The sequence below is a fragment of the Microtus ochrogaster genome, chromosome 21, assembly GCF_000317375.1.
Source record: "Microtus ochrogaster isolate Prairie Vole_2 chromosome 21, MicOch1.0, whole genome shotgun sequence".
Classification (NCBI taxonomy): Eukaryota; Metazoa; Chordata; class Mammalia; order Rodentia; family Cricetidae; genus Microtus; species Microtus ochrogaster.
In genome coordinates, this window is record NC_022022.1 from 15,064,087 (window position 1) to 15,079,230 (window position 15,144).

Sequence of the window (15,144 nt, forward strand, 5' to 3'; positions counted from 1 at the left end):
TTTTCATTTCTGAGTCATTCTAAATAAACTGGTACAAGCTACACACATTGATTCATTAAAAAATGGAATTATGCATGAGGTACAGCATTTAGGAAACATTCACAGACATTTTGGTATCTTTCTCAATAAGAATGAGAAATATATGTTCTACTTATTTCAAATTAAAAGTATCCTACGCCCTAAATTTTATCAGCACAGGACCTCCTCTGACTACATGGAAAATGTTGCTATATCCCATACTGAATAAAGTAGTCACATTCCTCTCTCCACCGAGACTATCAATACATCACCACAATATACACTCTTCAAAGAACATAAGCTGCAAAGAGATAGAAACATGCTTGTATGAACCTCGGAAGATCTCACTACAAATTTAAAGTACATGATTATACCACTGAAAAGCATCAATCTGAAGCACAATGGTGAACACCGAGCCACCTAGGTACGAGCAGTAATTGTGTGTGTTATTTTCCTTAACCCTCTGACAAACCAATGTAGGTAAATGTGATCTGAATGCCATCCAAATGTTGTTGTATTGTAATACTAAAATTTACAGAACTAGTAAGATTTGACCATTATCACTACTTTAGAAAGTGGGTGGGGGGCACCTACTCTCATGGTTTTATTTCATTTACCGAATGTTCACCAAGTACCCATTTTGTGTCTGGTACTGTGTTGAAGAAGCAACAGTGGCCAAGACTGGGGGGACTTCTGCTCTCAAGAAGTTTGTATAATACCTGCTTGAGTGTGAAGGAATTAATCAATATATTTATAAAGAGAAAACTAATGATCCCTAGAAAAACAAGACCATTCCCCTGTGATGCAGGGAATAAGCTTTGTTGACTTTTGTCTTTTAAACTAGCTATGGTTGCATACACCTGTAATCCCAGCCCTCGGAAGGATCAGACTGATTTTGAAACACACCTGAGGTACTTAGTGATGCCCTGTCTATACATACCTGAAAACAAAACAAACAAAAAATGGGAGTAAATGTCAACAAAGAAAGGAGTAGGGTCTAGCGAAAGGGGTAGCCTCTCTGGGGAAAGGGGTGAAGGAGTAGGAAGGAAGGGTGCTGAAAAGCTGTCCTTGAGAAGGAGGGACTTAAGGAGGCTCTCTGAAGAGTTATTGTGTAAAATACTGAGGCAGGAGAAGTACTGTAAGAGATCATTAAGGCCAAGACAATAAATAAATAAATATAAATAAATAAATAATGTAATAAATATAAATAAATAAATAAATAAATGAATGAATGAATAAATAAATAAATAAGGTAAACACTGAAGGAGCAGCTTGGATGGGTGGATATGGGTTTTACTGGGTTAGACTCTCAGACAGCCACATTTTTGTGGTGTCGTTCTTTGTGAGTGAGGGGAGAACTCCAAAATGAACGGTGTCCTTGAAATCCAACAGCAAGGTGGCTGGCAGTTCCATAGCTGGACCCTGCTGAGGAGCTGTGTCTTAGGTGTGGTCTTACCAGGACTGTAAATGGACCTCAGCCAATTGGATGCAGTTAATCATGAAACCAGTGCGGTTACACTTAACCTCAATGACACTTTTGAGGTGATGTATTACCTAATGGGAAATTTTCCTTTTTAAAAATACTTAACACTTGATTACAGATTTGGGTTTATTTCTTCAGAAAGACCCAGTGTATTAACTGCCTAACAGTTTTCTACAGGACCACAGTTAGAGGTTGCGGGCTTCATCCTGGGAGAGGACTATGCACTTGTTAAACACCAGGCAATCTGTAATTCCTTTTTGTGGAAGATCAACCAAGGAGCCTGACCAGGGGACGCATCTGAACAAAAGATTGCAGAACCAAGGCCCGTTTCCATCAGTGTTTGTGTTCTTTTCCCTCTGACTCAAGGACAGCGTGTTCCAGTTATCAGCCACTGTCATAACATGGACTGAAAGTGAAGAGGCGTTATGGGGCAGACTCAAAGCCTATTGGAGGGCCAGTTCAGCCTTGACAGACAGGGCCACAAGCAAGAAATAAGTGCTTATTGTAAGAAAACCCCTGAGACTTATGCCGAGCTATGGTACGCTCTAGTGAAAACAGAAAATGCTCAAGGAGTAAAAACTGGGGTCCACATTTGACCGGCTCAGTCCCTGACAAGAAAAACAAGCAGGGTTCCTTGTTTCTTTTTCTGATTCTAAAGACCCATCAGCCCATCAGCCAAGAATCTGATATGCTTTCAGCTCACAAACAGCAAGGTTTCCATTTTAATTTGAAACACACTTTATATTGTTCAGATTTCATTTTAAACAATGAAGCTGTTTTCCTTGAGATAACCCAGACCCAGAAAAACAATTATCACATGTATTCACTCATAGCTGGCTTTTAAACATAAAGGAAAGAAAACCAGCCCACAAATCACAATTCCAGAGAATCTAAACCATGAGGACAGTAAGAAAGATATACATAGATCTAATCTACATGGGTAGTAAAAAAAGACAAGATCTCCTGAGTAAATCGAGAGCATGGGGACCTTAGGAGAGGGTTGAAGGCGAGGGGGGAGCCAGGGAGGGGAGCAAAGAAAAATGTAGAGCTCAATAAAAATCAATAAACACACACACACTCACACACAAATGAGTATCATTTATATCACAACAATAAAAATACCTATGTGGTTGGGAAAGACGGCACAGAACTGTGATTCTAGCCCTGATGTGGATTCCCCTTTGTATGCTTTGATAACCATTAATGAATAAAGAAACTGGCTTGGCCTATAGCAAGACAGAACTTAGGTGGGGAAAACTAAGCTGAATGCTGGGAGAAAGGAGGTAGAGTCAGAGAGGGGCCATGGAACCCATGCTGGAGACAGATGTGCTGAAACTTTCCTGGTAGGCCACGACCTCGTGGTGATGCACAGATTAATGGAGATGGGTTAAATTAAGATGTAAGAATTAGCAAATAAGAAGCTAGAGCTAATGGGCCAAGCAGTGATTTAAATAATAAAGTTTCTGTGTGATTATTTTGGGAGTCTGGGTGGCCGGGAAATGAACAAGCAGCCTTCCTACAGCATAGCACTGAGGAGAAAAGAGAATTCTGACTTCAAGGTCAAGTTGGGTTACATAAGACCTTGCCTCAAACAAAGCAAAATCTAACAAAAATTTAAATTGAGAGTAAAATAAATAATTTTTTTGTTTGTTTTTGTTTTTTTTCGAGACAGGGTTTCTCTGTGGTTTTTGGAGCCTGTCCTGGAACTAGCTCTTGTAGACCAGGCTGGTCTCGAACTCACAGAGATCCGCCTGCCTCTGCCTCCCAAGTGCTGGGATTAAAGGCGTGCGCCACCACCGCCCGGCTTTAAAATAAATAATTTTAAATTATGAATAAAAATAGAAAAAAAATCACTTCAGAAATAGATTTTGTTAGCCATGGTATCAAGGCCTGCAATCTCAACACTGAGAACTGAGAGTCTAAGGCCAGGCTGAGGAGCATGAAAGACCCTGTCTCAATCAAACAAATCTCAATCAACAAAACAAAAGTACCAAATAAAGGAAGTCAGATATAAAAGTCCATATAGGGTATGGCTCTATGCATAAGAAATAATCTGAAGAATTAGTCTCTGAAGAAAAATAATAGTAAAGTAGTAGATGGAACTGGCTGGATGATATGATAAGTTTTATGGGGGACACAAAAATGTCCTGAACATTTGACATTGACTTTACCACTCCATTAACTGACTTAAGAAATTAACCCCCTCACAATAATGAGTGAATTTTAGTAGATGTAAATTATACCTCAATAAATGTGGCCTTTAATGGGAAAGAGATAACATACCAAGTATTAGCACTTCCCAAAGTAAACATTAAAAACAGAGGAGCAAGAGAAGGGCTCAACAGTTAAGAGCATGGACTGCTCGTGCAGAGGCTCCGAAATCAGTTCAAAGTGCCCACATTCAAAGTTTACTACAGCCCATTGGATCTGATGCCCTCTTCTGGTCACCAGGGCATCTACTCCGCGCGCGCACGCACACACATACACACACACACACACACACAATAATAAATAAATAAACTTAAAATAAAAAATGTATTAAAATATTATTTTTAATGTTAAATACTACTGGCTTAATTTTCTGACCTTACTGTGTTTTAGTGAATCTGCTAATAGCCTTACTTTCATTTATTATCTACACTACAGGGAACATTGTGTTGTCCATCATGGTTAATATATATATACTACCAGAGTTAATCAAATATTCTGTTTAAAACTGGCAACTTATTTTCATGACATGATTCTTCACCAACTTATAGGGAAACCTTAAAATATATCTCTCAGGTGATTATGTCAATGCTTAATGTTTACTTGTGCATTTTCTTCGGAAAGAACATAGTACAAAGAGACACATGGAATTCTGAGTTTCCTCATAATCACTCTAGCCACTTGGAAACAATGAAACAGGTTGTCACTTCAGAGATGTGCCAGGGGACATCATTAAGTCCCTCGAGGATAAAAAACAGAAAACTACAGAAAATAAGATATTCTTTTTAGACTTTGGAGTCTAAACAATGTTGTTGACAGCTTATCAAAATATATGTAATAATCTCTATTGTTGTGGAGCAAAAAGATAGAAACAAACAAACCCTTGTGTCTCACTAAGGAAGCGTCCCTGTGGAGTCTCTGCCCTTTTCCGCGCCTGCTTTCCCAGCCTTCAGATTTGTTCTGCATCCTATCCATCCCTTACCATTTCACTCCTTGCCTTTAAGAGTTGCCTTCCAGCCTTCTAACCATCTGAGTCAGGTGCTAGTGACTTACTTTCTCAAGAACAGAGAGTGTGTTGATGATTCTCCTGCCATTTATACACCTTGCATTCGTCTCTTCTCATACACCACCAAGAGGGGATTTTTTTCTTTTTTCTTTTTTTTAATTTATTTATTTATTAAGTAAAGATTTCTGCCTCCTCCCCGCCACCGCCTCCCATTTCCCTCCCCCTCCCCCGATCAAGTCCCCATGTCCCTCATCAGCTCGAAGAGCAATCAGGGTTCCCTGACCTGTGGGAAGTCCAAGGACCACCCACCTCCATCCAGGTCTAATAAGGTGAGCATCCAAACTGCCTAGGCTCCCCCAAAGCCAGTACAGTCCAAGAGGGGATTTTTATCCAGGATCTAGGCACAACCCTAGATAACTCTGTCATCTGGCAACGATTACTCAACACTGATTAAGACTAATTTGTTTTTCGTCTGCTTAGTTTAGTATCTGGATTGGAAAGAATAATATAACGCAAACAGCCTTGCCTGAAATCCAGATCATTAGCAAATTATTGTTAATAATTGGGTTTATAAATTTAAAAATGTCAAGGCCCATATCATTTGCTAATACAAATGCATACCAAATATCAAACATTCTGTATTTAATTGTCTTATTCTCCTGCCGGCAACCTTAGCTTATTGGAAACAGGCAAGCAATAGAAGTTTTACATAGAAGAAAAATTATAAGGCAAAATTTATTGATATTTGACCATTCACGACAGTGTCACAGAGAGCACAGAACAGAAGAAAATTAACTTCATGTATGTACGGATGGAAAGAAGAGTAACTCTTGTAGGAGGTAGTTGTAAGTTACACAATAGATAGCAAGAAGGAAATTGTTTTGTTTACTCCAATAATAATTATAAGTAAGTAAAAACGAGAGTCAGCTCATGAGTGGCAAGGAAATGGACCTAGATCACCACTAGAGAATCCTGTTCCAGAAGTTTCTGAATCATCCTTTCTGGAAGAGGTTCTAAAATGCTGCATTTCAGACAGCTCCAAAGATATGGAACTCATCCTCAGAACACTAAGTTAAAGGGCTAGAGAAGACAGCAAAACTAATGCGTGTCCTGATCACCAAGAACCTTGACCAGAAAGCTCACTGCGCACCTAGGTATGCAAGCACACTTACAGAAGACAGGAGAAGATGAGGACAGCAAACACCCTCGGGCTCTATCAATCATTCTTAGAGATTACCACGTAAGTAACCACTCAGATGGGGCAGAGAGAGCCCAAAGCAGCACTAATTCTAACAGCAGAAAGACAAAACCAGGCTTGAGGCATGCTTGGCTCAGGGATTAAGTGAGAGGACTGGAATTCAGGTCCCAGAACCCACATAAATACAGGGTGGGCATGGAAGCCCAACTGTAACCTCAACAGAGATAGGTTAGTTCCCAAAGTGAACAGGCGAGCAAGAATAGCCGTATCAGTGAGCTCTGGGTTTGATTGAGAGCCCCTATCTCAAGGAATAAGGTGGAAGAGCAATCAAGGATTGTTCCCAGAATCAACCTCGGGCTTACACACACACACACACACACACACACACACACACACACACACAACATGTGCATACTTACACACATGCAAAAACATGTATACACACAGGCATGAAAAATGGAAGGGAAAGGATAGAGCTGACAGAATCATTTCATATATATGGAAAGATATGGTGAGTGATTAGTGCATAAATGCAAAGTAAATACAGGGCATTGTGTTCTAGATTCCTCAGCAACAACGACACAAAGGGCAGGAAATTAAATAGAAAAGAGAACGTCTGGTCTGCACTTCCTGATTGCAGAAAGAAATGAGAGCAGCCACCTCATGCTCCCACCAGTATGTCTTCCCACCCCAACAGACTGTGTCCATGCTAAACTATGAGCCAAAACAAATCCTCCTTCAGATTAGAAAGAGACACATTGAGAATTAGTGGATGGAGGGATATTATTCTATATGGGCATTAAATTGAAGGATTGGGAAGGACCATCAATTTACAATTTTTTTTTTTCTCCAATGCCCTTTCAGTTGATTTAGCATGATAAAACTCCAATGTAACCCCTCTTCCTGGTGAAAGGGACATTTCAACCATCACACCCTGCTTTCCTCTGGCGCCGTTAGTCACCTGGCTTGCACTAACATTTTCAGTGACAGGACTCAGGCTGACACCATGTAATCCTTCTCACTTCAGAAATTACAATGAGAAAACTCAACTTTTAATTGAGTGAAACTTCATTGATTTCAGGCCCTATGGTCCTGGTTGTGCCCCTCAAACTGCAACCATGTAACCCACCCAGCCCTTAGTGAATGAACCCAGGTCTTCCTGAGCTAAAGCACTTTGCTTTGCTTTGTCTGAAGATTTTCTTTACAGCCATGGCCACCCAAACACAACCTCAGCGGGATGGACACACACACACACACACACACACACACACACACACACACACAAAACTATGTGACAAAACTCGTCAGCTCCAGTGTCAACAGAAGGTGATGATATTGATTTCCAACTTACTCTCAACAGCTTCTTAACCTCTCCCTTAATACAGCTTCCTATAGAATGGCTACAACATCCGCATTTAGCAATGAGAAAGCATTTCTCTGCCATTCCTGGCAGTCTTTCAACACCTCCCAACAGCCCTGTCAAAGAAGAGGGGGTGGAACATCCTCAGACAAGGCACAGACAGTTCAGGTTACAGCATTGTCAATACTCCTGGCTACCTTGGAGAAGCAACAATTGTTTAGATGCAGCACTGTGGCATTTGTGCGTATTGATCTTCCAGGTACCAAAACCCATATGCAATGCGTACCCATAAAACAATCCAATAAAATGTTCTCTTGCAACATTTCTCCCTTTAATATTATAAGTGATCACATGTGCTCACTCAAACAGAGAACCTGGGGTTGCACCCTTCTCTTTCCATCCTTCACTTAGAGGAGAATATACAAGAGCACTTCACATAAAAGAGAGCTGTGATAGCCTCGAGTGGGACTTCCCGTGGGTGGACTACAAATAGTCTTAGATTGGCTCTATAGTCACTCATTCTCCCTCCGTCCCTCCCTCCCTCCCTCCCTCCCTCTCTCCTCCCCTCTGCTGGCATCTCCCCGAGCCACAATACAGAAGCAGGCCTTAGGAAAAGAGGAGCAGAGACATTTATTAAATCCTCATATTTACTGTTTCTCCTCATCTGGGCCATTGCCATCAAATGGCTTTCTCCATGAAACAATTTTCTAATTTTCTGATTAGTGGAGCCAGGATTTCAAATACAGGCAAATGGAGGTGGCCTCTGGTCCTAACCAGTAAGATTATGCCTTGGGCTGTATTTTCACTTACAGTGACCTCAGTGTAATCTCCCCAATTGGAGGCCTTATCCCGTGTTTCTGACAAGATAGCATTGAAAAGCAGACAGTGCCCCACTGGACGAAGAGGACTCAGTGGTTCCATCTATGAACTGGCCAGGGCAGCATCATTTCCATCATACCGTATTTATCAAGATGGTCACATACCCCACCTCCAGGTTCCATGAAAGAGGCATAGATCCCATAGCCTGACAGACGGATGGTAGGTCGCACCATAAAGGAACACGTGAAAAGGGAGATACAGAGTGGTTTTCTTTTTTTTTTTTTTTTTTTTTTTTTTTCGAGACAGGGTTTCTCTGAGGCTTTGGAGCCTGTCCTGGAACTAGCTCTGTAGACCAGGCTGGTCTCGAACTCACAGAGATCCGCCTGCCTCTGCCTCCCGAGTGCTGAGATTAAAGGCGTGCGCCACCATCGCCCGGCTCCAGAGTGGTTTTCTTTATCTAAAGCTACTCTCTAGCTTTGGTAACCAAGTCATCCTTCGTTTTCAAGCTCAAGGCTCCATCTATGATGAGTGTATGTTAGAAAGCTTGACCCTACCATGACGTCGCCTTGGCAGCTTCCCTTGGGGACCCTTAAGCATGCTCTCCAGGGAAGGTAAAGGGGAACTAAAATAGCATGCTCCATGTGGTCTCCCTTCCATGCTACAACCCTGCTGGCATGAGCTGTGTTGCTTTGTAAGTTCATCCGGCACTTCCTACACAACTCCAGCCTTCAACAGTTTCTATACCTCATTCCTTTAGAGCAGAACAATGCTAATGGCTTTTTGATGCTATCAGATTTTAAGTGCTTCATTGGACTTTGCTTGTTACTTAATATAAACCATAAGTTCTATAAATGATTCCTGCATTAAAATTGCACTTAAAGTATTAAAGAAAATTCTGATTTTTATCAGGGTAATGACTGATAGATCATCTAACACAAAACAAAGACTGGGAAGAAAACATATATATATATATATATGTAGGTAGGTATTTCAAGTATCTTCTAAATATTTGATAGACTTGCTGGCTAGCATAGCACGTCCTTCTGTCACTGCTGTGGTTTTAATATGGTCTGAGGAACTTCCTTCAGTGTGTGCTTTCACAGAACCCATAGAAGGTTGGATCTACTGGAAGCGCCTTGGGTTTAGAGGAGTACTCATGGGACCCTGACTCGGTTCTTTCAAGAGGGTCTTAAACAGAAAACAAGGCTGGGGCCTCTCCTGGTCCCTCTGGCTTCCTGTCTGATAATGTGATAGTTCCCTCCTTCCGCTGCAATTCATCCGCATGATGCCATTCACAGGAGGTCTTCTCCACAGCTGAGCTGATAACCAAAGCACGGCCCTCAGCCTCTAGCATCCTGTGGCAGGGAAACTCTTATTCATAAAGTGGTTTAGCTTTAAAAATTCTATGATCGTAATGAAAAGGTTGACTATCTAAATGCATAACCTATCATCTTTCAGAAATAACTTCTAGAAGAATGTGCATTCCTTCAAACTCAAACTTAAAAATAAACATGTCTGTTACTAAACTTCTGTTTCATCATAAATAATCTTAAAATTTCCATATTTACATGAGACATATTGACTTCTTCTACTAATCATCTCTTTCTTTCCAAAATTTATAAACAAAACACAAAATGATCCATTCCACGACCTTGCTAAAGATTGAAAACAAGTCTTCTCCTGATCCTTATCTTTCAGAATCTCTTTATGGTCCATCTTTAAAGACTTAATTTATTTTTAGTCCATATGAATACAGGTGTGTCTGTGCATGTGTATATGCAGAAGTGCCCATGGAAGCCAGGATCTCCAGGAGTTACAGGTGGCTGTGAGCTGCCCCACATGGGTGCTAGGAACTGACTTTAGGTCCTCTGCAAGAGCACCAAGCACTCTTAACCACTCTTTGGTTCTGGACTATTATTTTTTTTAAAAAAAAAAAACATTTTTAATTAATTGCATTTGGAGCTACAAGTTACACTTCTCAAAAATAACTAGATGTGATCGTGTATAATAAAGATATGAGCAGTTTATGTGTATTATAATTTTCAGAAACTTTTTAGGGGTGAATTTCCCCCATAAAAGTGGAGAATTCAAACTGGCATTTACAGTAAAGTGCTTGCTACACTCCATGAGCAACTAGAATTCTGATCCCCAGAACCAAAGGGGCAGGGTTGAATGGGCAGTGGCCTGCCTGTTAACTCCAACATGGGAGACAGAGAAAGGGACTCACTGAAGGAAGCTGAGTATCCAGATGCCAGTTCTGGGCTCTGTAAGTGACCATGTTTCAACTCACATGGTGGACCATAAAGAAGAAAGACACCTGATGTCAACCTCAGGTCCCCATGTACACATACACATATGAACATGAATGGACAGACAACAAACACATATAACACAGGTCTATCTATGCAAAGGAAAGAGAATTGGCCTCTTTTCTTGTTGTTAATATTTCTCTTTTGTCTCCTTGTGAGCAGGTTCTAAGGCAATTTTTACATGATTGCTGTCATTTGCATCCTTTTCCCCTTTTTCCTTTATTTCCTTGTGCTGTTGTTTATGTTCTCTGAACTCTTTTCCAAAAAAAAAAAAAAAGTAGTTACTTTTTAAAATCAATACTTGCTGCATTTCCCGTGTGTGTGTGTGTGTGTGTGTGTGTGTGTGTGTGTGTGTGTGTGTGTGTGTTTTCAAACAGGGGATCAATTACTCCTTGGTGAGTTCTTGAAAACTCAATAGGCCCCACTTTGATTTTTTTTTTTTCCATTCCTTCTGGTTTATGTTGCCGCTTAGTGCTTTTCCTATCTTGCCATCTAGGCTTCAAGACTGTGAGGGGAAGAAACAGATATTGAATGTTTTTCTTAAGAGGAGAAAAAAAAAAACATTCTTTTTCTGGGAGAAAACGTTTTAGTCAGTCAAAGTTCTTATTCTTTGGGTTGACTCTAGAAGGGACATATATTCACAAACAATCTAAGGAGAAAAGGTGACTCTAATTGTGAATGTCGCCAGTCTTATAGTAGTAAGGGGCACTGAGAGTCAGCTTCACAAGTACTGGGCAGATCCCATAGTGGAGTAGGCTAAACAGTAGCAGAGCTCCAGAGAGAAAGGCTGGGGAGGAACATTGCCAAGAATGGGTCCAGTGGAATCTTTCATGATTATGCTTGTCCAATTGTGGTTAATGGTTGAAAGTTTTAACCCCTTGGAATAAGCATTGGAGTAGAGTAACTAAATGCTTTTTCAGCATGGTAATTTCTTTAGACTTTAACCAGTATTACACACTTTTCACCCTCTAAGGCATAGTTCTTACCTTTCTCTAAGCAGCAAGTACGTGAAGTTACGAAGCAGCAAGTAGGGCTTGGTACACATGTACAAGTCTGAAACAATTCTTCTTCTTGGTTTTTCAAGACAGTGTTTCTCCATAGCTTTGGAGCCTGTCCTAGAACTAGCTCTAGTAGACAAGGCTGGCTGTAGTAATAAAAGTGGCAGGGCTGCGTCCCCAGCACCCCGGTCACCTGCTAGCTTATGCCCCGAAATAACAACACACAAACTGTATTCATTTAAACAATGCTTGGCCCATTTCTATCTAGCCCCTTCTAGGCTAATTCTCACATATTAATTTAGCCCATTTCTAATCATCTGTGTATAGCAGCCCAAGGTGCGCTTACTGGGAAGATTCTAGCCTACGTCCATTTTGGGTTGGTGCTGAATCGCTTCTGCCTCAGAGAGCAGAGCTATGTATCGTGTCTGTCCGGGAGAGCGGAGCATGGCGTCTCTGCTCCAGAGAGCAGAGCTGTGGAGTCTGAGCTCACTTCCTCTTCCTCCCAGCATTCTATTCTGTTTACTCCTCCCACCTATGTTTTAACCTATGAGACCAAGAAGTTTCTTTATTGCTTAACCAACGAAATCAACAGATTGATATATGACACTCCCACGTCAGCTGGCCTTGAACTCACAGAGATTGCAAGAATGCTTCCTGAGAGCTGGGATTAAAGGCACGTGCCACCACCTTTGGAAACTTTGGAAACTCATCTTTTTAAAAAAAAATACAAAACCAGAAGGACAGTATTACGAGGAGAGGAGTGTATGACTCCCAGCAATAACCTCTACAACGAAATCTGGCAAATGATGAGAATCCTGGGAGTGGCCTTGTTCTGAAACTGCTTAAGGCCCATTCATAGGCAACCTGGCATTTCCTTCTCACCAGGAACATCTATGACTCCAGCAATCCCAAACATTCCAGAGACCCAAGCAATTGAACAGCTCCTCGATCTCAGACCATCTCAGAGTCATCTTGGACCCCAGGAATTCACTGAGACATGGGTTCTCCAGGGAGGCCTAAGGGACAGAATTTAAGAGAAGAGGCTGCCTGGAAAGTTTACAGCAATTCCAGATTTTGATATACAACCTCCAATCCCAACACTTCTCCCTCAATTCTGTAAGTTCCACACTAATCTGAACATGAAGTATGTGGGTAATGGGGAGAGGAAGTATTGAGTCACTGAATGGCTCAGTAGAGAGAGTTGCTTGCTGCAGGGCCTGGGGACCTGGGTTCAATCCTCCAGAGCACACATGATAGAAGGAGAGGGCAGAATGCAGGCAATGCTCTGATCATCACCTGTGCACCAGGGCACAAACACACACACACACACGCACGCACGCACGCGCGTGTGCACACACAGACAAATAAATAAAAAATAAAATAAAATTTTAAAGCAGTATTGAAACTAACCAAGAATCAATTCTACTTTTATAGTTAAATAAAAAGAAAAGCCGAGTACAAAGAACCGTGATACGACGCCCACGGAGAAGACAACTGGGTGAACCACTCTGTAGGCTCTAAAGGGTGCAAAACGAAGTTTGTGAGTTCAGCACTGGAGTCCAAGTACACTGGTTAAGTGCTAACTTCTGTTTGCAGGTTGTTAAGTAGGTGGGCCGTTTTAACATCTCAAGGTAACCTGTAACTACGTCGCAGACGCCGCAGTCACTGATAACGATATTCCTACTGAGTTCAAGTCTTCCCCCTTCATGGCACCTCTGAGAAACTGCTGCGATACTGGATTGCGCCACAGGAAAGGTATTTTTGTTTGGAACTTTCAGAAAGTGCAAGTTTCAGGCCGCAGGCACCCAAGTCAACCACTAATGCCCATAAGTTCCTTTTTGTCCAATTATAACACTACCCAGAAAGAGCCTCTGAGGCTAGATTTCCAAGCAAATGGGAAGGAAATATGCAGACTGCATGTGGGGTTTGGACCAGAGTTAACTGCACCACTCCTCCACCCTCAGTAAAATTCTTCAGCTCCGCCTGTAGTGAAGGCCAGGCTTTCTCCTGTGAAAGGATTTCCACACCTAATGGTCACAGGATTCCAGACTCTCTTAGGGTGTGACCCTACTTTCCCATTCGTGCGTAACAACAGTAAACCAAAAATCCCTTTCCTTCAGTAAAGAAATGCTCTCCCAGACTCCAGAATTATCAAGAAGCCTGGAGGAGGAGCAGTTTCGGGCCACACGCCCATGCATGATATGGGATGCCTCTGTCAAGGAAGGAAAACTGGGAAGAGTAAGGGGGTAAAAAAATCAGAACTTTTGAGACTCCATAAGCCTTTGCCATGCCTCTGAGAAGGTCAAAGTGCGGAGAAGGGAGTGGCTGGTTGAGGCTGAGTGTGCTGTCTCCAGCTCCGGATCCGACACGGAGTAGAGTCACCCTGGAACTTTCCCTGGACGCACCGCTCCCGCCACAGCCGCGGCCACGTTCCCTGCCCTCACCTTACTGAACACCTCCAGGTCGTCCTCATCCTCGTCCAGATCCAGCACGTCGGCCTGCAGCAGGCTGCAGGACCCGCTGCCACCCGGGATCGGGGCGCCGCCCCGCGGGCTCTCACCGACCGCCAGCTCCGAGGAACCCGACGCCAGGCGCTCGCCCTCCATCCCGGCAGTGCGAGCCCCGCCGGCCGCCGCAGCCAGCCCGGCTCCCCCCCTGCGCGCCCATTGGCTCCCGTGGCGCCCTGCACCTCCCCGGCCGGCCCAGCTCCTGCCCCTCGGCCGTGCGCAGACGCGGAACTGCGGGAGACCGTGGCGCACAGCCAGGGCGGGCAGCCGCTTAACCGACCTGGCCCCAGGTCGCTCCCAGGCTTGAGATTCCAAATCTAGGAAGTCCCACCGGAGTGGGCATTGCAGTCCCGAGGACAGGAGGTTGCGTTCTCGCTCTGATACAGCTAAGGGCCACCAGATTTGTGAGTGAGGTGGCAGGATCTGGACGCACAACGAACTGACCCAGGTTTATTTCCAGTACCTAAAAGTGCCTTTTTCCTGGGTTGTGATTTTTTTTCCCCTTCCGAGTCTGTCTTTATAGAGACTAATGCAAAAATTAAAGACACTAGAACCCCCTGGGTTTTGATTGATTTTTTTTTTTGACCCAGTGGTTGGACCTTGTGGTTATTTTACTGTCAAGTCAAGGAAACTGAGACTGAAAAATTATTTTCAGTTACTTTCAAATGTAGCTTTCTCCTAGAAGTCTTCCTGAAGTTAATGTGCAAGAATGTTTCCAAGAGCCAAGAACTGCCTGCCAGCAGGCCTGGGTATTGCACGAAGAAACAATCTTGCAAGCTTTTCCTAACAGTCCTTGGAAAGCTGAAACTAGCTTTTTGTTCATTGCTTTTCATTACTTATTTTTATAGATCCAAACTGAATGAAAAAATTGAATGCAAATTGATATACGCTAGAACTAGCTTTAATTTTTTTTTTATTTGTACTTCTCAGTCTCGCCTTTTTTTCTTCTTTCTTTAAAATGTGTGAGTGAATGAAGGTTCATTTAAGAGCCGGACACGGTGGTGTATGCCTGGGGTTTTAGCAAGGGTAGGCTGAGGCGAGAAGATCTCCAGCTTGAGGTCAGCTGATTTTAGAACAGGGAAACCCAGGTTGGAAAATACAAATAGAAAAATAGGAAGGGGCAACATAGATAAAAGGAATTTATGTTGTGCTTTCCTGTCGCTTTAAGGGACAAGCCACGCCCACTCCCATTACCTCTGACCTGCCCGCTGCCATCTTGGGCCCTTCCTTTTCTGCTT

At 42.6% G+C, this 15,144-nt stretch overlaps 1 protein-coding gene across 2 annotated transcripts in view; it reads right to left on the reverse strand.

The window, feature by feature from the left end:
- Snx7 (sorting nexin 7) overlaps window positions 1-14,005 on the reverse strand; it is an 85,539-nt gene extending 71,534 nt beyond the window's left edge. For both annotated transcript variants that reach the window (XM_005357198.2, XM_005357197.2), the window contains exon 1: window positions 13,844-14,005. In XM_005357198.2, the coding sequence (XP_005357255.1) occupies window positions 13,844-14,005 (162 nt within the window). The remainder of the gene's footprint in view (window positions 1-13,843) is intronic.
- Window positions 14,006-15,144: the final 1,139 nt, after the last annotated feature.